General features: G+C 55.0%; 1 protein-coding gene across 8 annotated transcripts in view; it reads right to left on the reverse strand.

The window, feature by feature from the left end:
• The window catches only part of SHANK2 (SH3 and multiple ankyrin repeat domains 2), a 546,752-nt gene that overhangs the window by 399,256 nt on the left and 123,575 nt on the right, over positions 1–23,921 (reverse strand). For all 8 annotated transcript variants that reach the window (XM_081238599.1, XM_081238604.1, XM_081238603.1 and 5 more), the window contains 3 exons: positions 20,483–20,634; positions 19,284–19,451; positions 8,000–8,116 (listed from right to left, as the gene is read on the reverse strand). In XM_081238599.1, the coding sequence (XP_081094725.1) occupies positions 8,000–8,116; positions 19,284–19,451; positions 20,483–20,634 (437 nt within the window). The remainder of the gene's footprint in view (positions 1–7,999; positions 8,117–19,283; positions 19,452–20,482; positions 20,635–23,921) is intronic.

The raw sequence follows: 23,921 nt of genomic DNA on the forward strand, positions 1-23,921 counted from the left end.
CACTGAAAATTCCCATCAGAAAGGAGGTCGGTTTCCTATGAAGCTAAGAATAAACCCTTGCCAGGCAATGCCAGGCACACTCTCCCGGGAGGAATCCAACCAGGATCCCAGAAGACTTCTCTGCTCACCCACGGACGGACAACTCTGAGTCAATATTAACCAACCTGAAGGCACACACCCCCTCACTCTAATATTTACCAGACTTCAAAGGGAGAGCATGTCCCGGAGAGCGATTTCAAAACTGAAGGGCAAGTGGTTCACAGGGCTTCTAAACAATGACACTGTGTGTGTGTGTGTGTGTGTACACAGGCACGTGTGTGTGTGTGCACGTGAGCAAGGTGTGTGCGCGTGCGTGCATGTCTGTGCACGTGTGTGCACACGTGTGTGCACGTGTGTGCATGTAAGTACAGGTGTGTGTGTGTGTGTCTGTGTGCATGCACGGATGCTTTGCAGTTCAGAAAACACATCTACCTGCTCCTTGATTCCACCCTCACAGCATCCCTGCAAGGGGCTAGTAGGAGGCCCATTTCACAGGTAAGGCAGCAGAGGCCAGGAAGGGTTAAGTGAAAAACTGCAGCTTCAGAAAGGGAGGAAAAGGAGAAGTTGTGACCCAGAGGCGTTGCTAATGGAAGCCTAGCTCTTCCCTTGCACGGCCGCTAGCTGCCCGAGTCCCCTTGTGAGGGAGGTGTGTCTTCGTCCTTTTAAACAAGTCCATCAAGTTCAGATACAATCTGTGTGTTTTGAGGGCCAAGGCATCAGGAAGAATATCCAGTTATCTTCTGGGCATGACTTGCGGAGAAATGACCCTTAACAAACGCACCCTCCTCTCCTCCCCGAGCATCCTGAGGGTTGCCCTGTCCTGGTCAAGGCATGCAGCCCCTGGGGTCACCACCCCCTGCAGGAGCCCAGGTGACATCGCTTTCATCTTATACATGAAGACGCAGGCCCCAAAAATGTATTCATGCATGCACGCAACGAGTCGGTACTGAGTGTTGGCCACGCCATGTACCATCCCAGCCCCTGGGGACACAGAGCACCATGAAACCATAAAAGATGGTCATGTGATGGAGCAAGTGAGGGCGGGTGGTCAGGGAAGGCCTCCCTGAGGCGGTGGCCTCCAAGCTGAGCCTCAGCCTCGAGGAAAGAGCCATGTGGCAAAGGGGGGAAGTGTTCCTGGCAGAGGAAGCAGCAAGTGCAAAGGCCCCGGGGCTGCAGGAAGCCGGGGCCAGGGGACAGGAGAGGAGCTGGGGGTGGAGCGACAAGGGTCTTCTGGGTCACGGGGAACGCAGACTGATCCACGTGGCACAAAGCCACTCCAGTGTCCTGCAGAAAGTGAGGGAATAAAGACTGGAAGGCAGAAGATGGGTGGGGGAAGGGGGGTGAATGCAGCGGTCCAGGGCAAGGATGCCCGTGGCCTGGGCCAGGCTGGGAGGGGTCAGAAGGGAGCTGACCAGACCGGGGAGAGGTGTCGTGAGGACCAGGAAGGCCAACCAGACTTCAGGCTGGAGCCACAGAGAGTCGGGCACTATGTACACAGGGGTAGGAGCCGTTATTGGAGCCACCCACGCTGTCTCCACGGGGATGTCGCCAGGGGGTGGACATCACTGCCAGAGCCCAGGGGAGAGATGAGTCGGCACGTTGGGACCCAGCCGGTGGTGTTTTCTGGAAGGTACCTAAGGACACAGACAGGCCTGCCTGAGGTCACCGTGGGGAGACCTGGGGCAGTGGAGTGGAGGACACAGACAGGCCTGCCTGAGGTCACCGTGGGGAGACCTGGGGCAATGGAGTGGGCAGCATGGATGCCAAGAGAAGATGCCCCGGAGCGGCTGAGCTGCGTGGGGACAAGGCGTGACCGCGGCGATGCCACCCGCTACCCCGAGCGAGAAGGGGTGGAGTCTGGCCGGAGTGTCCTGTAAGAGAACAGGGGCAGGAAGTGGAGGCTGCCGAGTCCAGCAAGGTCTGGACGAGCCCTGCGGTGCAGACGTGCTGAGAAGTGAAGGCGGACGCGCTTGCGTAGCCGAGGCAACACGCGGAGGAGACGGCGGCGCCTGCGCATGCGCACGCGGCCCAAAGATGGAGGAGGAAGGGCCAAGACAGGTGGTCTGGGCGTTTTGCTTCAAATTACCCAGGACGGGCCGGCTTCAACTCCGGATTTCCAAGTCCTCCCACCCCCGGAACTCTCATTTCCACTGCACCGAGGCCGTCTTCGCATAGTGTCACAGACGTGAACTACTCAATGCTCCAAATTATAAGTCAGGAACTCATTTCCCAAGTTCTTTCTTCTCATAAGCCCCAGAAGAGCCTAGATGGGTGCGATCAGTAAAATTTTGAAGTGTAAAGAGCTGGGAAGTTGATGTCACCAGAGCGAGGTTGGAACCTGGCTCCACAGACCACCCTCCTTTGAAGGGTGGTGCCCCAAAGACCATGCTGCACACACGCCGTGGCGCACACCTTCACCTAACTTGTGACCAGTGGAGCCCCAACCTCCCCCCAGTCGAGGGGTTACAGGAACGTGTCCCCAAAGCCTGGGGGAGGAGAAATACAGGGTGGGTTTCGAAGCCCAGCTTTGGCATTTACCAGCTGAGCTGCTTTGGACCAAACCTGCATCTCCTGGCCTATACAAGGGAATGACAACCAACAGTAGCCACCAAAGGCTCGTTGCAGGGATCTAAGGGGAAAGACCGTGGGGATAACTTTCTACACGCCCTCAACGCCCAGGGGATGATTACCCCTGTGATTGCCCCCACGGAGGCCCCCATCAGCTACTATGATGACTGCTTTATGGGATTCGAACAGGGCACAGAGACACAAACAGAACACAGCCTGTCTCTTTACTTTGGCTCTCAATAGAATAAAGAGGCCTGCTCCAGAGAGGCAGGGTTTATTTTTCTATCTTCCAGACAAATTGGCCCGGCCTAGTAACCTTTTGATATTTAATATTCCTTCCCTTCCTTCCTTGTCCAAGGTGGAAAAACAAACACCAGGCTGCGGCCCTCCCTCTGGTGCTCCTGGAAAGCCAGCAACAGATCGAGGGAGTTGGTAGATTAGATGCAATTTGCTGCTTAAAATCAAAGCCCTAATAGGTTGATTTCATAAGAGAAGAAGAGAGAATATTCCGATCACCGTGTGTTTTACTGGAAGTGTACAGATGAGGTCTGCCTAAAATTGGTAAAACACACAATCAATCCATAAACTTGATGCTTTCATATTTAATGAGAAGCTTTGTAAGTCAAATTAACAGCAGTATGGGCAGTATCACTTCACCATCCTAATCACCACCTTTACCGTCAACATCACCATCACCACCATCATCGTCACAGTAGTCACCATCATCATCACCATAGTCACCATCCATCATCATCACCATCATCACCACCACCATCATCATCACCATCACCACCATCCTCATCACCATAGTCACCATCACCACCATCATCACCATCACCATAGTCACCATCCATCACCATCGCCACCATCATCATAATCACCATAGTCACGATTCATCATCACACCATAAACATCATCACCATCACCATCATCACCATAGTCACCATCCATCATCATGACCACCACCATCATCATCATCACTACAATCACCATCCATCATCACACCATAAACATCATCACCATCACCATCATCATCATCACTGTAGTCACCATCCATCATCATGATCACCACCATCATCATCATCATCACCATAGTCACCATCCATCATCACAACATAAACATCATCATCATCATCACCATAGTCACCATCCATCATCATCATCACCACCACCATCATCATCATCATCACCATAGTCACCATCCATCATCACACCATAATCATCACCATTACAGCCACTCTTACTGAAAATCTGCCGTGTGCCAGGCATGCCATATGTTTGCTTTCTATTTTAAGCCTCTTAGCAACCCTGCAAGTTGGGTATAATTATCTCCATATTACAGAGGAGGGATTTTATGAAACCCAGACTGCCATGTCTCCCTGCATTGCAACTCTACCTTGAGGCTGCTTCTTAGTGCCTTTCCCTGACTCCCATCCTGACCCAAAGGCACTGTGTCCCCACACCTGGGACAGTCTATTTCTCAACGTTACCCCCCAGAGTGCCCTGTACGGCACCCCTTTCTGCTTGAAGTTACAGAGTGGTTTCTCTTGTTGGCCCTGAGCCTGGCCTCACACAGCCATACACATCCCATGTATGTAGAAATTGAAAGTGGACACAGCAAGGAGGCCAGCACACCGGTGACTTGGGGAGGACAGGGCTTCAGGTTAGGTACCATTGCTGGGTGCGCCAGACAAAGGCTCAGGGACCTCCATCCCTCCCTCCATTCCTCTCAGACAGGTCATCACAGGGACGCTAGTGTGTACGGAGCTATGCTTCTCTGAATCACACTGAGAAGCCGAAGGGACCAGCTTCTCTTAGTACATCAGTGAGATGCCTCAACGGCTGGGGGGGGGGGCTGAGGGAAAAGATTAAAGGTCACACTAGCATCCCAGGGAGGGGCACGAGGGATTCATGAAGCTGAATCCCAGAACACTTGCTGACTCCCAAATGGACATGCTGTCCAGGGGCTATGGGGCCACCAAGCACCAGTCTGTGACCCTCTGTGATGGCCCCTGGGACATAATGCAAGGCAGGGTGTCCAAAACAGGAGATGCCACCAAAGGCACTTCTACCCATGCTGCCGCAGAGGGACAGACGGGTGGAGCTGGACAGCAGTAGGCTGGCCCCGAAGGTCCCAGGACCCTGGAGAGGGGCCAGCTCTCACTCCCTGAAGGGGCCTCCCTGGCATGCTAGCAGGAAGGCACTCAGCCCTGGAGTGGGGAGTCTGTCCTCACCTTACGTCTGGTGAGAGGACAGATGCGACCTTCTATGCCTGGCCGGGCCTGGCAAACTGGGGTCCACAGGCTAACCTGGACCGCTGCCTGTTTTATAAATAAAGTTTTATTGGCGCACAGCCACACATTAATCTGCATATCATCTGTGGTTAAGTTCACACTGCGGCGGCAGAGTTGAGTAGCTGTGAAGAAGTCCACGTGGTCTGAAAAGCCAGAATATTTACTAAGTGACTCTCTACAGAAAAAGTCTGCTGGACCCTCTAACCTAAGGCAGGAGTGGAGGGGTTTTCCTGAGAGCCCTGGGTAGCTCTGGGCCCTCCTACAGCCATCAGCCGAGGGTGGGGACAAATCTGGAGGATGCAGAGTGACACCAGTCAAACCCAGCACCATGAATAACTCAGAATTCAGATTCTCAACACATCTTGACATTTTCTAACAGAAAGGTTACATGTTCAAAGACCATCTTGTCCACCATTATTTCAAGAGACAGAAGACATGGTTTTCTGGGTTTTGTTTTGTTTTTTTTTATGATAAAATATGCTTAAAATCTACTGGGGACAATTAAGGAATGTTTTTCCCCTCTAAGGCAATAATTAAGAAGCACACGTTGGCACAGATGTTTTACCAGCCAAAGCCAAGGCTCACTATGCGTGTTTTTCTAGTGCAGCCAAGCAAGATCTCTCCTTGCTCATAAAGCCATTCCAACATCCAAATGCCTTCGAAGACCTAGGGCCCCAGCTGCGTGCAAATCCCATCAGTATGCTTTCATTGAGGAGCTGGCCAGCACCTCTCAGAATACTCCTTGGAGTCAAACTGAAATTCCTCCCCAACTGCATCTGGCTGAGCTGCTCTCCTGTGCCAGGAGCAGGGGATACCCTGAAGGACGGTGGTTTACGCCCCTGAGAAGGTGAGCCCAAGCGGGGAGGGGATGCCCCTAGGGAAGACAGGCAAGGCCTAATAACGACCTGCTCCTGGGCAGTTCACCCTGGCTGTACTGCAAAGGGCTACAGAGTAAAAAGTACAACTAACTCTATCAGGGGCTCATCAAGGAAAGGCTTGACTGAGGGCAGGATATCTCAGTTGGGTTTTGAAGCATGCATAGGAGTTTTCTAGGGCAAAGAATCTAGGAGGTTTCAATAGCTAGAAGCAAAGTGGGATTACAGAGTGGCTGGAGGGGCCTGGGATGGAGTAGCCATGGAGTGAGCAGGGAAAGGACTTGGGTGTAGGTAAAGGCTGGAGATTTCACTCAAAAAGATGGAATCATTGCTTTGGATTGGATGGCAGAGAGAGGATAAGCAGAGTGCACACAGGTTAGGGGCCCCCAGCAGTCACCCTAATCCATGATTTCCCCTCTGTTTCTCTAGGTGGTGGACCCCCCACCCCCACAGCTGCTCTGTGGAGTGTCCACACCTCCCCCCTCCAGACCTTAAGTTCCTTGAAATCAGAGAAAGAGAAGAAAAAAAGAAAGGACAGAGGAGTCCTTACTAGTGATGTCCAGGAACTATCTTGACTTCAGGCACCAAGGAAACTGACACCACCCCCTGAAGCAGTGCCCCAACCCATCTCTGGGGAGCCAGCCCCTTCCCACACCCCTCCATGTGCCCCCCTACTGACTTCTGGCCTCCCCCTGCCTCTCGGCAGGACCAGAGGCTCTCAGCTTCACTCTCCATGTGGTAGCCCAGTGGTCACACTGCACGGGGTGTGCACATCCCACCCCTGCGCCTTCCCAAGCACACTCACTCCCAGCTCGCCTTGGTTTTCAGTCCATCTCACACAGAAGACTGTGGGTTTTGTACAAATTATTCTCATCGAGGCTTCACTTGTGGGTGTGTCCCCAAAAGTAGTGAGAGCGGGGTCCTGAAGAAAGATGTGCACGTTCACAGCATCACTATTCACAACAGCCAAGAGGTGGAGGCGACCCATGTCCCCTGACAGATGAATGGACAAAATGTGGTCCATCCACACAATGGAAGATTACTCAGCCTTAAAAAGGAAGGAAATTCTGACACAGGCGACAACGTGGATAAACCTTGAGGACATTATGCTCAGTGAAATAAGCCAGACACAAGAGGACAAATACTGTGTGATTCCACTCCCACGAGGTCCCTAGAGGAGTCAAATCCACAGAGACAGAAAGTAGCTGGTGGGGGCCAGGGGCTGGGGAGGGCATGGGGAGTGAACATTTAATGGGGACAGAGTGTCAGTTTGGGAGGATGGAAAGTTCTGGAGAGGGATGGAGGGGATGGTCGTACAATAATGCGAGTGCAGTCAATGCACTGAACTGCATGCTTAAAAATAGTTAAGACAGTCAAATGTTTGTTATGTTTTATAATATTTAGCTACAATTAAAAAGGAATTAAAAAGAAAAAGCCCACTGAGGACATGTTTGTACATGTAGTGATGTAAGGCTTGCCTCTGTTTCATGGTGGTCCTGTTGGGGTCTGGTGGGGCACCATAACTGTCTTGGGGGCTCTGTCAGCCACACCCTTCCCCATTTCATGGCTCCCCCCGCCAGGCCCCAGTAGAGACCCCCTGTGGGGTACGTGTGACACCATAACCGCAGAGTCTGCACCCACAGCCATGGGGGTTTCGATGCCCATCTCTGACTGTACCAGCTGTGCTCCAGGACCCTCCTCTCATTTTCTGTGACTCAGTTTTCTTCTCTACAACAGGGATAACCACTCTCAAAGAAGCAGGTGAGGACCACTCCCCGCGCTGCACTGAGCACGTCTCCCCAGATTCCTATGTTGAAGCCCTAACCTCCCAATGTGACTGTATCTGGAGATGGGTCTTCAGGAGGTGATTAGGTTAAATGAGGTCATGAGGGTGGGGCCCCGATCTGATAGGATTAGTGTCCTTAGAAGAAGAGACACCAGTGCTTGTTCTCTCTCTCCACATGTAAGGACACAGTGAGAGGGGTCATGCAAACCCAAACCAGGAAGACGACCTTCTCCTGGAACCAAGCAGACTGGCACCTTGATCTGGGACGTCCAGCCAGGACTGTGAGAAATAAACGTCTGCTGTTTAAGCCGCCCCATCTGTGGGACTCTGTGCCGGCAGCTGGAGCTGGACATCCACCTGCAAAGCACTCAGCACAGCCCTGGCCCTGGTGCCCACGTGGTTATGGAGGGTGTGGGGCAGCTGCCCTGCTCACTGACCTGGTTGTAGAGGGCGCAGATGTGCAGGGCCGTGTTCCCCGAGGCATTCTGGGCCCCCATGTCAGCCCCGTAGAAGAGCAGGTGCTCCAGGTGCTGCACGTGTCCATACCTGCAGGCCTGAAAGGAGAGTCCACGCTGTAAACCGGGAGCTGCCCGGGATGCACTGAGCGCCCCCAGAACCAACGGTGTGGCCAACACAGCCCAGCCCCCATTCTGGACCAGGTCCCATCCCTCAGACCCCTGGGGAATCAGGAGAAGGAACTCGTATTGGGTTTGAGGACTGTGCTCACCTGTTCGACTGGGGGGTCTGCAAAGGGGCCCCGTTCCTTCCATTCAGCCCCGAGGCCCGGGAAGCCCAGAGAGACCAGGGCATGTCTTTGCCCCTGGCCTCAGCGACCTGCCCCAGGAAATGCAGACCAGGATGTTCCATCCCAGGTCTTGTTTATCCAAGCTCCCCACCCCGGAGGAGGCGTGAAAACAGCCGGGAGCGGTGCGTGGACCCGGCTGTGTCCTGGGAAGAGATCCCGCCTGTCCTCTTCAAGGCAAGGGGCAGCCCCACCCTTTTCTGAGCCCTTCTAGGAGGTGATGTGTGATTTATGAGCCAACAGGGCTTTGGGGTCAACCAGATCTGGGCTCGTTTTCTAGAACTTTCACTGAGCCTCTGTCTTCATGTGTAAATGGAAACCCTACTCTTCCCAGGGTTCTCATGAGAGTCACATGAATAAGGGGCCTGAAAGGACCCCCAGTGATGCTCGGGGGCAGGCCAGCTGCCCCCCACCCCTTGCAGCTCACAGGGAGCAGGGAGGGCCCCGTACTGTGACCAAGGGGGCTGCTGTCCAGGTCCATCAGAGGGTCCAGCGCATGCCGCTCGATGCTGGAGCAACCCTTGACCTTGGGAAGCAAGTCATATCCGACTAACCCCACCCCATCCACCGGCACTTCCTGGGCACCCAGCGATGGGCAGTGCCAAGGGCGTAAGACCCACTGTCCCTCTGGTGGGGTGACAACCGGATAGGGAGACATGAAAGGCAGGAAGCAGGGGTCCTGACCCAGAACTGCTCACACCGAGGGTGGGGAAGCGCCCGGTGGGGAGATGGCCGGCCAGGCCAGGACAGGCAGCTGTGGGTGGTTCGGGTTGGCTGCACAGTAGCCAGAGGAAGAAACGCTCAGTAATTCTGCCTTTCCGATAACTGAGACAGACTGAGGGGCGTTTCACCCCTGCACAGTCCACGACAAAGAGCTACACCTCGCCAATTAATAGAGAGGAGAGATGACAGGAAAGACACGGGGACTAGTAATTGGATGAGCTTTAAAAAAAAAACCCTGAGGGCCTCCCTGGTGGCGCAGTGGTTGAGAGTCCGCCTGCCGATGCAGGGGATACGGGTTCGTGCCCCGGTCTGGGAGGATCCCATATGCCGCGGAGCGGCTGGGCCCGTGAGCCACGGCCGCTGGGCCTGCGCATCCGGAGCCTGTGCTCCGCAACGGGAGAGGCCACAACAGTGAGAGGCCCGCATACCGCAAAAAGAAAAAAAAAAAAAAAAAAAAACCCTGAGAAACACCCACTTACAACCCCTGTGCTGCCCATAAAATCATCTCATCCGTTTACAGAGCAGATCGTTACCGAAGACACGGTTGCTTTTCCCTGCCCACCCGCGCCTTCCCTTCTTGTGGCAACAGCGCCTGCCTCCTCCTCTGGGGGCCACCTGACCCCACTCCCAGAGATCTGGGGGCCTGCCCCACCCCTATGCCTGCAGTGGACACAGAACATTCTATCTTCTGGCCACAGGCGTGGGCTTGGGATGCCCAAGTGACTCTTGGGGGCCTGTAAAGATGAGACTGGAACATCTGTCAGAAACACTGAGAAAATGAAGTTCTCTCTTTTCCTCCAAGGTGGCCAGGAAAAAAGCCACAGAAGCCCGGAGCTGCTGGGGCCACCAATGCAGAGGAAGGGAGAAGTGGGAGCTAAAGGAAGGAGAGAGAAAACAAGACACACACACACACACACACACACACACACGCACACACGCACGCACGCAACAGATGCCCTGTGGACCCCTCTCAGCTACAACTGTGCCTGGGTCTTTCAGGATGTAAGCCTAGGCATAATTTTCATTTTCCCCTTAAGCCAGTTTGAGTTGGGATTTCTGTTCCTTAAATTGAAGGAGCCCTGGCTAATCAACTCTCTCCAAAGAACTTCCAGGAGGCAAGACTGTGTTATGGCTTAATTGAATTGTCCTGTAGTCAAAAACAAAGAGAGTTAGCGTAAAAAACATTTTTACAATCACTCCAGACTCACCCTTCCTCTTCCCCTGGTTAATCTGAAATTGTGAGGTTTTACATTACATCATCGGGATGGTGTTCATGTTCTCCCCACCAAGGGTTACAATAGGATCAATGCAAAAAGTAAAATAGAGCCTTTTACTCTAGGCTGACTGTCAGGGAAAGAATCCCCCTCAAGGACTTCTTTCTCCAAGCCTATTGTTTGAAAACAAGCGAAACCAGAAAAATCAGACAAGTGCTGAAACAAAAAAATCTCCTGTAATACCACAGTCTTAAATTCTACCATTCACTTTTTTAAAGGATCTTCTTTGCATGTCTCTTCTTTTAAACCACCGGCTGTTACGTGATAGAAGCCGTACTTGCTGAGGAAGCAGCCTCGCAGACGGGAAAGGGTGAAGGGAATCTGAGCAAGGTGCCGGCCAGACCAGTCAGCAGACTGGCTGCATTGAAGGGGGCTGAGCAACAGGTAAATGAATGAAGGAAAATGGGAGCAGGTTTCCCACTGTCAAAGAAAGGGAGTTACTAATCCAGTGCAGGAGAAAACCAGAATAAACTCTGTGGTACTGGACAGGAAAAAGAGGTATCAGTATAAGCACATGGTTTTCAATACAGAGAAAAGCAAAAGAGTAATGTGTAGGTACACGTGGACGTGTGAGGACGTGTGTCCCTAACTCCCCCTCCTGGGAGGGGCTGGGATGAGCAACAGCCCGGTAGCAGCGAGCACACTTAATACTCGGATCTTGGGTTCTAAATACCACCCTATACAGTAAGTCCCCCTACACATGAACAAGTTCAGTTCTGAGAGGGCTTTCGTAAGTCCAATTTGTTTGTAAGTCCAACAAAGTTAGCCTAGGTTGCAGATAACACCAGACACGGGAACTAAGTTACGTGACTGGACATGCGAACACACATTCTCATCTTTGAAAGCTTGCAACTTGAAGGTTCGTATATAAGGGACTTACTGAACTCAAAAGAACAAGGGCTTCGTACAGAGATGGCCTATTCCAGGGCTGAGGCAGGAAAAGAACGAGATGAGCTTGGAATACCTTGTTGAGCCAGAAGGTAAGGAAGTGCTCAAGAAAGGATGGGAGTGTGTCCACAGGACACACAGGCCATCTTGACTCAAGACAGGCTCCCTGGACCCAAGGTGGGACAACATTAACAAATGGTTACCTGTTGAATAAATAGAAATCCACAAAACCAGGTTGCTACAAATAAGTGAATAAATAAACAAGAAGAGAAAGCTCTTCCTGATAACAGAAAGCCAACTAATTAGTGCAAGAAGCAAGGATGGGAGTAGAAAATCTCCACTTAGCAATGAATTACTTAATTCAGACAAGAAATACCATTGGGTGCTAAAACTAGCAGGTGAGAGGGAGATGAGAAAAGGGGTTTTCTAACATAGTCTAAAGATCCCACAAAATACTAACTTCAAAGGGAAGAGAAAACTATGGTGGAGAACCTGGCAGATTCCCCGTGATCAGGGGGTCAGAGTGAACATCACCCATAACAGCAAATGGTCACCACCTGCCACGTAACAGGACTGCCAGAAACACACGTCCCTTCCATGATATTCCTGCAAAAATGCACATCTTGCATCTCATCACGAGGAAACACGGAGCAAACCCAAATTGGGAGACAGTCTCCAAACTGACTACCCCATAATCTTCAAAAGAGTCCCTTGAGAGAATCTAGGGAAGACTGATGAAGTCTCACAGATGGAAGGGCTCCTGCAGGGTGCCGGACTGGATCCTTTGACTGTAACGGGCATTATTGGGACAATGGGAAAAACTCAAATGTGGTCTCTGAATGAAGGGAATACAGGAGTTCTCTGTATTGCTTTTGCAACTCCTCTTAAAGTTTAAAATTAAATACTCATTCAGTTAAAAAAAAAAAAGAAAAAGAAATGAGTGCTTGCTTGACATAAGGACCTCAACGCTTCTCAAAGTAAGAATTTGTCCTCCCCCAAGATAAGCCGTGCTAACCCTCTGTCCTTTTTCTGAAAAGGGTGTTGTCCTCTCTGGCCCTTGGGAGACAGATTAAAAGGGTTGACAGAGGTCAGAGAGTAACTAGAATGTAAAACCAAACAGCACCTCTTACACCCACATTGCTTACCCATTTTTTTCTGAGATGCTTTATGGAAAATGCATGTATGTGTGGGGCTCCGCCCACATCTCCTGCCTGCAGATCTCCCGGGCACGAGTATTTGGAGGAGACTCCCCACAAGATTTGGGATTTGGGATTCACCGACCTGTGCTGGGCATCCCCCCCCCGCCAACACATAATTTGGTGTACATTAGGGAAAAGAGTGCTCCTTCCTTCAAGCACTTCACTGCCACCTGCTGGACACCTGTTGTGATCAATCTACAAGCCTACATTTACAGCAAGTGTAACAGCGCCCCCTGGGGTTGTGCAATGCAATAGGAGCAATAAAGAGTGCACTGCATTGCAAGTGCTTCTGCTTGGTTCAGTGCCACCAGCACACTTATTTAAGTCCACACCACGCTTAGGCTTTTCTCCTATAATATGTACTTTGTGAGATAAGCGGTAGGTATGACAGCAGAAGGGTTAGCCGCATGCCGTAAGCACCCAGAGAGACCCAGGACCACGCCCTGCTGTGAGCGCCACGAGGGAAGCTCCCCAGGGGCCTGTCCCTTACTGTGGGGTCAGGGGAAGCGCCAAGGACTTGGAGCCCAGGGCTGAGGGTGAGCAGGGGTGAGCTCAGCAAGGAAGAGGGACAGGAGGCAGCAGTGGCCCCAAACTGTAATTTCCTTAAAGTTAAGACTCCTCACTTGAAACTGATAAATAATACATAGCAACCAATAACACAGTTACGGCCAAATGATAAAACATCCTGCACAGAATCATTGCAGGAATCAAATGAGACCTGTGTGAAGGCCTGTGAGCAAGTTGGTTAAGTGCTCTCTGACTGACAGGTATCATTCCTCCCAGACATGGCCTGATGACAATGATAAGGATGACAGCGATGGGGGCGTGGCCAGATGATAACGACCATGATGGTGATGGGGGCGTGGCCAGATGAGAATGATGGTGATGACGGTGATGATGGGGGCGTGGCCAGACGAGAATGATGGTGATGATGGGGGCGTGGCCAGATGAGGATGGTGATGATGGGGGCGTGGCCAGATGAGAATGATGGTGATGGGGGCGTGGCCAGATGAGAATGATGGTGATGATGGGGGCGTGGCCGGATGAGAATGATGGTGATGATGGGGGCGTGGCCAGCACTTATTGAGCACTTACTAGATGCCAGGCGCTATAGTCAATGCATCATTTATCTGTCTTGAGAGCTTTATGAATTGTTACTCAGCCAGCTTTAGAGATGAGCAAAGAAGCACAGAGAGGGTAAGCCACTTGCTCAGGTGACCCAGGCCATGTTGAGGGGGTTTTGCAATCCCAGCCCAGAATATACGCTACTGACAGCACGAGAAGGAAATCTCACTTATCCTCCAAATGGAATCCACAGACTCAGGGAAGGAGGAAGGGAGCGAGACGCCCCATGTGGGCCAGTCCTGTGGGCATAGCTGCCCACGAAGGTGTGTGGAAACACGAGACCCAGCAGCTGTCCTCTCACTGGGGACGGCGTCCTCTTCAGGAACCTTGGCTTCACCAGCAACTCTTCCTCAGGTCCTGAGACAGCCAACCCCTACCCCCTTAGGTCGGAGCTAGGTGCCGGGCACTGCCCCGGTGGATATGAAAGTACTTGGCAACTAAAACTTCAGTGAAGCCCCCGTTATCTGGCCCACCATGTTCTGGGAATGCATCTGGGTGTTTTTTACTTTCTTCTTTATGTTTCTTCATAGTCTTAAAGACTTTCATGTCGAGCAGATATTTCTTTTGTAATGAAAAAAAATTGAGCAACCTGAATAAGTTGAAAGATGGTTTGTAGACAGTTCAAAAAAGTTCTCTTCCAAAGTCAGCATTCAGGGGACGGGCGTCCCCAGTCGCGGGCCCTGGGGGCTGGATGTGAAGACCTCCCTTTGCAATTAAACACCTGCCCAGGGCAACGCCCCGGAAAGCCACGCAAGCCTTCTGCAACACCTGTGAGCAGGTCAGGCTGCGGGCACTCAGGTGCCCTGGAAGGATGCGGAGCCAGCTGGCTGGGAAGGAGCTGTGGGCTGCCATGCAGGGGGAGTTGTGGACCCCCGAACTCCGAGGTGCTTCTCCAAGACAGCAGGACCAGAATCAGTCCAGCTGGGCGATGCAAACCCACCTGCCCCCTACTTCCTTCTGCCACAAGTGCCTTGTCATTAGAGGGGTGGCTTCTGTCTGAGAGCCCTGGAGGCCGGACGAAGAACCAGGCTTCTGGCCGGGAGCCGCGCTGGGAGCCTCGGGCAGGTCACTCACCCTCTCTGGGCCCGGCTAACTCAGAGACCAGCAAGGGTGCCTGCGAGGGCTGCTGGAGGGGTGTGAAAAGATGGAGAGGACAGCGTTTGCTGGGTGACTGTGAGCCCTGACGAAGGATGATAATCCGGGGGCGGGGGGACGGCAGTGTGCGAGGTCCGTCGCTGAGCCCCCTGCACGATGCCCTCCTGACGGTCACGCCAGAGCAGGTGAAGACAGCGGCTTGGATAACGCAGGTGCTTCCGCAGGACTTGCGTGAAAAAGAAACCCGCCACTAGAGGGCGCTGGACGGACCCTGACGGGTGACGCGGGATAGCGGAGCAGGATGGGACAACTGGGCTGAAGGCCTCCAAGCTCCAAAGGCGCTGACGGGGGCGGGGACCCCGGAGGTTGGGTCGCTCTGGTGCTGGATGCTCGGAATCCACGCAGGGGGTGTCAGGGGCTGGAATCATGGCAGGGAGCCGGCACCGAAGAAAGTGACCTCCCACTGCCCCAACACACACGGTCACCCTCCGTCTCAGGGCAGCCGTCCCAAGAGACAAGCGAGATGGCCACGACTGTCACCTGCATTCGATGAGGGAGTCAGACTCAGTGTGAGGCCAACCCAGCACGGAGTGGGGTGAAACATTAGCCTGGTTGAGCGGGGAGGGGAGAACAGGTAGGAAGAGGGGCGAGGGGAGGAAAGAAGAGAGCCTAGAGAGTTCTCCAAGGTCTCTCCAAAGTCGTCGGGGCACGGAGCGCCCCCGGTGAGGGGTCCCTCAGTTGGACTTGGGCTGAATGCACTCTGTTGCCTTATGTTCTGTGTTTCTGATGCTCTGGCATCCGGGGTCTTGCTGGCTGCTCCCCTGAAGGGGCTGCCCTGCCAGGAAGAGCTGATTTCCGGAGATGGAAAAGGACTCAGCCATGAGCACAGCTTCCAAATACAAACCACCGTGCAGAGTCCTCACCTGAGCCCTCCTCTATGGGGCCCTCACACTCAGGGCCCCTCAGCCCTGTCCTAAGCACCCAGGACAGGTCCCAGACAACAGGGCAGCCCCCATGCCCCAGGGCCACTGAGGTCACTCAGCCTGCTTGTCATGCCTCACCTGTTCCCTCCCTTGAAAACCACAGTAACGTCTCTGCGCGCACAACACCCCCGCCTTCCCTGCGTGGCTATGGGTGGTGGGCTGTGCCCCTCTTCTTGGGGTCCGTAACAAACCATTCTAGCTGGCAGGTATCTCCTGATGGGTTGGCCTCACCAGGCCTGAATAGTAGAAAAACCTACATTTAACAGAGAGGCTTAGGAGCAGATGCTGGGCATACGGAAATACAGGGTCCTTGAGGATTCTTCCAAAAGGCGCCGATAAAGCTCCGATCTGTGCCAGTGAAGGCCTGAGGTCTGTCCCATTATCTGGGACACCGTCCCTGTGCCCAGTAGGGTCCAGGGCCCACCGCCCGGGGGACTCGGACACTGCCCCAGTGCCGTGACTGCTTGGGGCAAATGCTCTCCTGCATCCCTCTTGAATCCCACATTTAAGGACAGTATACTCTGAATTCACATTTTGGAGTTCAAAGAGAACTCTGCAAAACAACAAAAGGAATATGCCTAAAGGGTGGATAAATCTAGGGAAAAAAAGAATGTAGGCGTTTTCAGGTAGGATGGTTTGGTTCCCAGGTCGTATACACATTTGGCCCGTCACGTCCTGGGAGGGCTCAGGCGTTCAAGGAACCCTGGAGTTAAACGTCTCTGTTCTGTGGACACTCCGTTCCCAATGATGGCGGGGGCAGGGCGGGGTGGGCTGCTCTCAGACACATCACTGAACGGGACATCAGGCGTGGAGCTGACCTGGCCCAGCTCTTACCTCGGACGGGCTAGGGGGATGGGCCCAGGGGCACGCCCCGCTTGACCCTGTCACTCACAGCCTGGCCTGGTACCCTGGACCAGCAGCCCTTGTGCAGAGAGCCCGACGGTCACGAGGAGGGCGCGGGGCTCCTGTCCTCAGGTGGCCTCCCCTCCTCACCCGGGGCCTCCCGGTCTGCATCTCCTCCTTCCACACGGGTCCCCGGGGGGCTGAATGGCACCCCCCAGGGCTGCTCACGCCAACAGAGCTAGGACCCCCCTTAGGAGTCGCTGGCGGAGCCTGAAACTCTCCCCTTTCACACCCTCAACGGGTCCACGTGTGACGATGGGCTTGGCCTTTTAAAGGGCACCACGGAGCTGACGGCCAAGTGCAGCTATGAGCAGAGGGACAAAGCACTGCCCACACCTTGGGGACGCCCGTCCTGCCCCAGCCTGGTCACCGTGTGAACCATCTCGGGGAGATGTGAAGCACTGCCGGGCCTGCTCCACGTGTGGGCACAGACGTGAGTGTGTGCGTGTGAGCACGTGTGGGTCTGTAATCTTTGTTCACATCAATTTGTCTCGCTGTCCCCACCCCCCGCCACGGGGACGTAAGACCCACAGGACCGGGTGTTTCTGTTCACCGCTGGGTTCGGTGTCCAGGACACTGAGCGGGCCTGGCAGGTGACACATGTGCCAGTGGGTAGGCGTGGGCCTGCGGTGTGGCTGCAACGCCCGGGGCTTTGGCTAAGTGGCTCATGGTGGCCGCCTGGCACCCGAACACCACGGAACGTGAGCAGTTATGGGTCTAGGCCTCAGGCCCAACGGGGTCTCCAGCACTCATTTGCTTTGCTGAGTTAAAGGAGGCAGATCCCTGGAGCACGGCCCATTCCTGGGGGCGGCAGATGCCCCCCAATCGGCAAGGCCGCCAGTCGAGGTGGCCGGTGGTGGAGCCGCCCTGAGCCTGTGCCCCTGCCCTTCAGCTCTGCCCTCCGCCCCCAGCCTCTCAGGCCCTTGCGGCCTCGCTCCCCGCATAACTGACCCTTCCATCCGCCGAGAGGCACGCGTGCCTCCTCTCAGGCTGAGCGGCATCCCCACAGGGCCCACACCTCCCCTGGGAACGCGGTGGTTTCATAGGACGAATCTGAACCCAAACGAAGACAGCGTCACAGAACTTGAGATCTGCCGAGCAGGAAACCTCGGGGACGCAGAGTCTTCACTCCACCCAAGCCCTTCTGCTCCGTTTCCACGTCTCCAGAAGGATGCAAGCTGGTGCGACACTGAGACCCTCAGCGGGAGACTCACATCCCTACGCGTTTGCCTCTTCCAGGCCCAGGGGGCGCCTTCAGCGCCCGGGTGTGTGAGGGCAGGCCCACCCCATCTGTCCAGGCTGGCAGTGTCCACTGGGAGCTCCACTGCCGGGACCACGGCCTCCAGCCTCATGCTCGGATGCCAAGTGACAACCCCGCTGGGGGAGGGGCAACTCCTCCCAGCACCTTCTTCAGTGAAGCCCTGAAGACCTGGAACCGATCACTGGCGAGGTCCATGCTGGGCCCTCCGTCCCCCGTGTCCCCTGAGCAGCTCACCCCCGGCCCCCCGCACAGAAGAAGCCAACAGTACCGACGCCATCCACTGCCCAGCACCACTGTGGGCAACAAACAGAGCAACGCAGGCTCTGGGGTTGTGTGCAGCCTTGGTCGGGGAGCTGGGGGCCCAGGATGTGACACTCCAGGCAGAAGCAACTGCTTCAGCCAAGAGGCCAAAGCAGGAAGGCTGGACTTATCTGGAAAACATTGGGTCTTGCTAACATTCCGTCCTCTCTATGGCCCGAAGGTGTGGGAGGCCCTGCTGATGCCCACTTTACAGATGAGCAAACAGAGGCCCAGCGGGCAGGCAGGCATCACTGCTCCTCTGAGGTCCCGCCCAGGGTGTGGGCTCGAAGCTGTGAGCAGCTTCGCAGAAATTCTCCCCTCCCCCAGCACAGTCCCGTCACACCACAGGAGGGAACTGGATGCTTCTCCAGGCTGTGGGGCCGCTGATGAACCGGAACTGAGCACTAGAAAGGCCAGGCGGGGGTGGGCCCGGGCCCACCCGCTGCACCTCAGCAGCCGGGTCCTCTGACCACAGTGGGCAGGTGCGTGACCCTGCTCAGATGGTCAGGTGTGTAAGGTGACGGCGGTGGAGGGAAACAGGCAGCCTGAGAAGCAGTGAAATTCACTGCAACGTAAAGGCCCAGCAAGAGAACGTCAGAGCCTCTTCCTTGACCTCCTGGACGGGCTCTGCCCTTGACCTCCTGGGCGGATATTCCCCCTCTGCTTTCCCAAACCCACTGTCCACCTTTCTCCACCCGGAGACCCTGACCTCCAGGCCTGCACCACTAGGCTCTGTGATTGGCCTGCTCTGGCGGGGCTCAGCCAATGGGAGGGCGGGAGGATAGAGCAGCCGTGGTACTTCTTTCCCGCATCCCTCCGCGACACGTCTCCCGCTGGGGGCTCTCCTCCTCGGCCCGCTGTCCCCGCTTCCGGAGACACAGTGTCTCCTCTCCTTGCCCTCGGTCCACTAAAGACTCTTCATCGGAGCCACTAGGTGGATCTGTTTCTGTCACGACTACAGCCGACATTCCCCCAACTCCAGTGTTGCAGGTGGGATCTGGGAAACGTTCGCCTCATCCACGGAAATCGGGCCCTGTGCTGGGTCACCTGTGCTCAGAAAGCACCTGCACGCTCTATCAGGGCACCCACGGCTCCTACGGAGGGGGCATTCACCCAGCACCCCAGCCCCGCCCGTCGGGAGAGCAGGTGAGGGGCGAGCCCCACGCACCTGGTGGATCTCGTGCCAGCCGTTCTCGTCCTTGCAGCTCACGGCCGCGTGCTCGTGCAGCAGCAGCTCGCAGCAGCAGGGGTCGCCCCCGACCACCGCAGTGTGATACAGCGGCGTGAGGCCGTAGCTGTCCTTGTAATCCGGGGATGCTCCAAGCTCCAACAGGGTCTGAAAAAAACACCAACGTGTGGTCACTGGTCTCACACCCCCCTTCACAGGAGTGAATCGATCAAGAAGGAAGAGGAAGGTCACGCTCCCCCGGGCCAGGGTGACGGAGCCCTCGGCTCCCGAGCTTTTCCTGGCCTCCCAGAATTAAGGAGGCCTCAACTTAGATGACGAAGTTTCTGGCCCTAAAGGAGCACTTGGTGCCAGGCACGCACACGTGCTTACACATCCGGGAGATGGGGAGGCCTTCTGCACACGTGGCCCTCTGGCACTACCTGCTTGAGCCTGGCTGGTCCCTGTGGACCAGCGGACAGCAACGAGGGGAAGGTGACATTTTCAGGAAAAAGGTGTGAACCTAAAAGTGCAGTGTAAACCATCTCCGTGCACGTCCTGCAGCTGGCAAAACTAGCAAGCATTGTCACGAACACTTGATTTCCGAGGAAGCCAGCTGATGAGTGTGCAGCTGCTATGCAGTTAAGAAGTCTGCTTTACAGAAAGGCACCATCTTGGGGGTCGTCACCCCACAGCAGTGGGTCCCCTCCCCTCCTCGCCAGGGCCCTGATAGAGCATGGGCTGGGGGCATGCGCCCTGTGCCCGCAGGCACAGAGCCAGGGCCAGTAGAGCATGCTCGAAGAACAGTGTGGGGAGGAAGACGGGGGTGAGGTCCGCCCTGCCCCCTCCCCTGGCATCAGCTTCCAATGTCTGGGGCGGCTCTGGCAGCAGCGAGGCTGGCTTGGTGGCGGAGGGCTGGCTTTGCAGCCCCCTCCCGTGGAGGGAGGTGGGTTTCAGCTGAAAATACGAGCCCTTTGGCAGAATCAGAAGGGGAAAGATAACTTTCTGTGAGCAGCAGATTCTACAATAAAAGCAACCACACCAAGGGGAGGGGGGAGGAGGGTCAGACCACACTTCTGAGCTCTAGTCGGACACAATTTGGGGTCACCGCAAGTGGCTGTCGTGGGATGGGGAGTGGGGCAGGGTGTACCCAGGGGATCAGAGGAGGGGGCGTCACCGTGTGAGACGGGCCCCGCCTGTACCTTCAGGGCCAGCAGGCTCCTGGCGCGGGCGGCTTTGTGCAGGGCCGTCATCCCGTCTTTGGCACGGAAGTCCAGGTGGGCCCCGCCGTTTCGGAGAGCTTTGATCACCTCCACGGGGTCGTCCAGCTGCGCAGCTAAGGTCAGGGGAGTCTCTAGGGGCCCAAACACATGCACGTCAGAACCAGCACTTGGGGAAAAGCTGCCAAGTCACATGACCCCCTTAACCAAGTTCAAACGTCCCAAAGCGAGCTTGACAAACTGACCCGCCAGGGCGTCACGGCTCCCACCCACCTGCCGACCCCAAACGTCTGTACACTTAGCATGGCTCTGGCAACCCTAGTGACGATGGCGGTGACTCTCAGGGTCACGGGCAAATCAAAACGGGGGCAGAGGCAGGGTTCCACATCAGCGCCTTCCTTGTGGGCTCTGAGTTCGAGAAGCTGCCCCGGCTGCCTCTGCCCTCGGTACACAGAATCCCGCAGCCCCAGCCGACGCTGCCCTGTAGGAGGAGGAGGGGTCAGTCGGGGCTGCAGCTAAAGACTGGAAAGGCAGATGCCCGCCTTTCTTCATTTCAAGTTCACAGCATCTACGGGTATCTTGGCAGATGCCAGGGACTGAGCTGCAGGGAAACAAACGTGAGTAAGACATAGGGTAGTGCCCTGCAGGGGTCTCCATCTGGGAGAGCAGAGAGACCCCGACAGTCATCATGATGGGACCGGACCAGCGCAAGGAAGGACCCACATACGCAGTGGGGCAGAGGCCCAGGGGACCGAAGGCTGAAGCCCGCCTCTGTGGCGACGAGGGTCGGGAAGGGGCTCCCACACCCCACGCAGGTGGACCAGGCTGCAGGTGGCCATGGCCGAGGATGTCAGTCTTTGTTATCAGACGTCCCTCCTCAGTGACCCTCACGCGCCCGCCATCGCCACCGCCAAGCAGAGCGCGTGACTCTGATGTGGTTAATTTGAGAGGCTCTTACGTTACAGAAAAGTGCAAAGAGGAACACAACTACACATGCAGGTTCCCGTGGCCCCAAACACTAATAGTCAATAAGGAATTGCTCTGTCCTCAAGCACGTTTTGAGAGTAAAAGGACTGGGGCATATTGCATGGGGTGGAACGCCCTGCTAACCGCCTGTCACTGACACATCGTCACATCACCGTCCATCCCCAGGAAAGGCAACGTCATCACAAATCTAGATTGACGACTCCCTTCTATTTTCAGTTACATTTATTTATCCATAAATGGGCACGGTTTGGGGGGCTCTTAAAATTCACCGCTGGAATCCCTCTGCACCTTGATTTTTCGTGGTGAGTCTCGTGGGCTTACCCCGCTCCTTGAAACTCATCTGCAGCGGGTAGACACACCCTAGAGCATGTGTAAAGTGCAACTTATGCATTCTCTCCCAAGGGAGGTGGTACGATGCTTACGAATGCCACTGACGCATCGCTGCTGTGTACCTATGAGAGGCACCTTCTCACGCGGGGGTTTTCGAAAATTAGGAGTTTGGGGACTTCCCTGGTGGTCCAGTGGTTAAGACTCCACACTCCCAATGCAGGGTGCCCGGATTCGACCCCTGGTCGGGAAACTAAGATCCCATATACCACAACTAAGAGTTTGCATGCCGCAACTACTGAGCCCGCACGCTCTAGAACCCACGCGCCACAACTGGAGAAGCCCACATGCTGCAATGAAGACCTGGTGCAGCCTAAATAATAAAATAAATTAATTAATTAATAAAAAATAAAAATAGGCATTTTCTGGGACAGCCAGGGGACTCTGGTGACAGTGGGAATGTGCCCTCACAGAAATCATCCACAAGGCAAGGAAAGCGTGGCATGGTGAGGGGTGTTTGGGAATCCAGACCATCTGGGAAATAGGGGTAGAGATGTGGAAACGGGGCAGACATGCAGAGAGAAGCACACTCAGAGAGAGAGAGCAGCATCCGAGGGTCTGGGTTCCTTGCAGGGAAAAGACAGCATGGGAGGGCGGTGGGTGAGGGGTGATCTGGGAAGGGCGTAAAGGACGGGGCCGTCGGGAGCAGCCAGCAACTACCCTCCAAAGCCAAGTCCCTCAGAGCAGCTCCTCAAGTCTGAGGTCAGCATATTCGGGATGATGGCACCTGGGGCAAGGTCAACCTTCCAAACGATTCGGGCTTTTCTTTCTTATGTGGCTGTCTGCACGCGGCCAGCAGAAAAGCTAGGCGGTCCAAAGGGGATTTTTTTTTTTGTTTATACGGCACTATTTTCATAGCTGACGGCGTCAAGGTCATTTTACAATGAGAACACTGTCTCAGAGGGAGGCATTGGCAAATGGTAAAATTCCAAATCACAGACCCCTGTGGCCCGGCCGGGCAGACAGCGCTGGGCACGTAAGCAAGTGGAGAGAACTAGACAGCCGTGGCTGGCTGTGCGTCTCCTGTACGAGCTGGGACCTCCAGCCCATGGACGCCATCCAGGGACATCGAGTGGCATGTGGCAGCATCTCGAGGGTTCCAGAGACCCTCCTTGAATGACACTGCAGATCTGCCACGTTCACACCCGCCACATTCAGACCCGGCCAGGACCCACGCTGGCGAGGTCAGGGGGGCCCCCAGCTTAGACCTCACGTTCAGGAAGGTTCAGGAAGGGGGCGTCCATTGAAACTCCACATGGGCGGATGGGACCACCAAGAAGATGCTCATCAATCAGCTGCTGCACTGTCTGTCTGTATAACCGGGTTACATGGGGTCCCTCCTCCAATGCACTTGGGAATGGCAGTTCCCTGGCACCACAGTGCTTTGAAAATTTTTCTGGTTTTGCATTTCGTAATTTTCTAAGTTTTATAAAAAATACACAGGAACCTCTGCAGATATAACCTCATCAGGGGACCGAGGTCTCTCATCTTTGGAGATGACTCTAAAGACAGAACTCCCTTGGGCTTCCCTGGTGGCGCAGTGGTTGAGAGTCCACATGCCGATGCAGGGGACACGGGTTCGTGCCCCGGTCCGGGAAGATCCCACATGCCGCGGAGCAGTTGGGCCCGTGAGCCATGGCCGCTGAGCTTGCGCGTCCGGAGCCTGTGCTCCGCAACGGGAGAGGCCACAACAGTGAGAGGCCCGCGTACCGCAAAAAAATAGTAAATAAATAAATAAATAAATAAAGACAGAACTCCCTCCAACCTAGAAACTGCCTGCTGGCATTTTGGCTCCGGGAATGACCAGGTCGTGCTTTGAAGGGTAGGTTTTTGGGTGGGCACGAGGAGGGAGGTGCCTACGAGCACAGCAGCAGGGCGCCAGCTCCACGGCTTGCAGTCTGTCTGGGTGTTGGGGGAGACCTGGGCAGGAGACTGTGCAGGCACAGGACGGCCGCCGAGTCCTGCAGCTGGGAGTGTGCACCAGCCTGGGTGCAGGGGCGCATCCGGGGGCCTCGGAAGGACCCGGGGACCAGAGCCTGGTGAGAAC

The sequence above is a fragment of the Mesoplodon bidens genome (genome assembly GCF_964165515.1).
Source record: "Mesoplodon bidens genome assembly, chromosome: 7".
NCBI lineage: Eukaryota > Metazoa > Chordata > Mammalia > Artiodactyla > Ziphiidae > Mesoplodon > Mesoplodon bidens.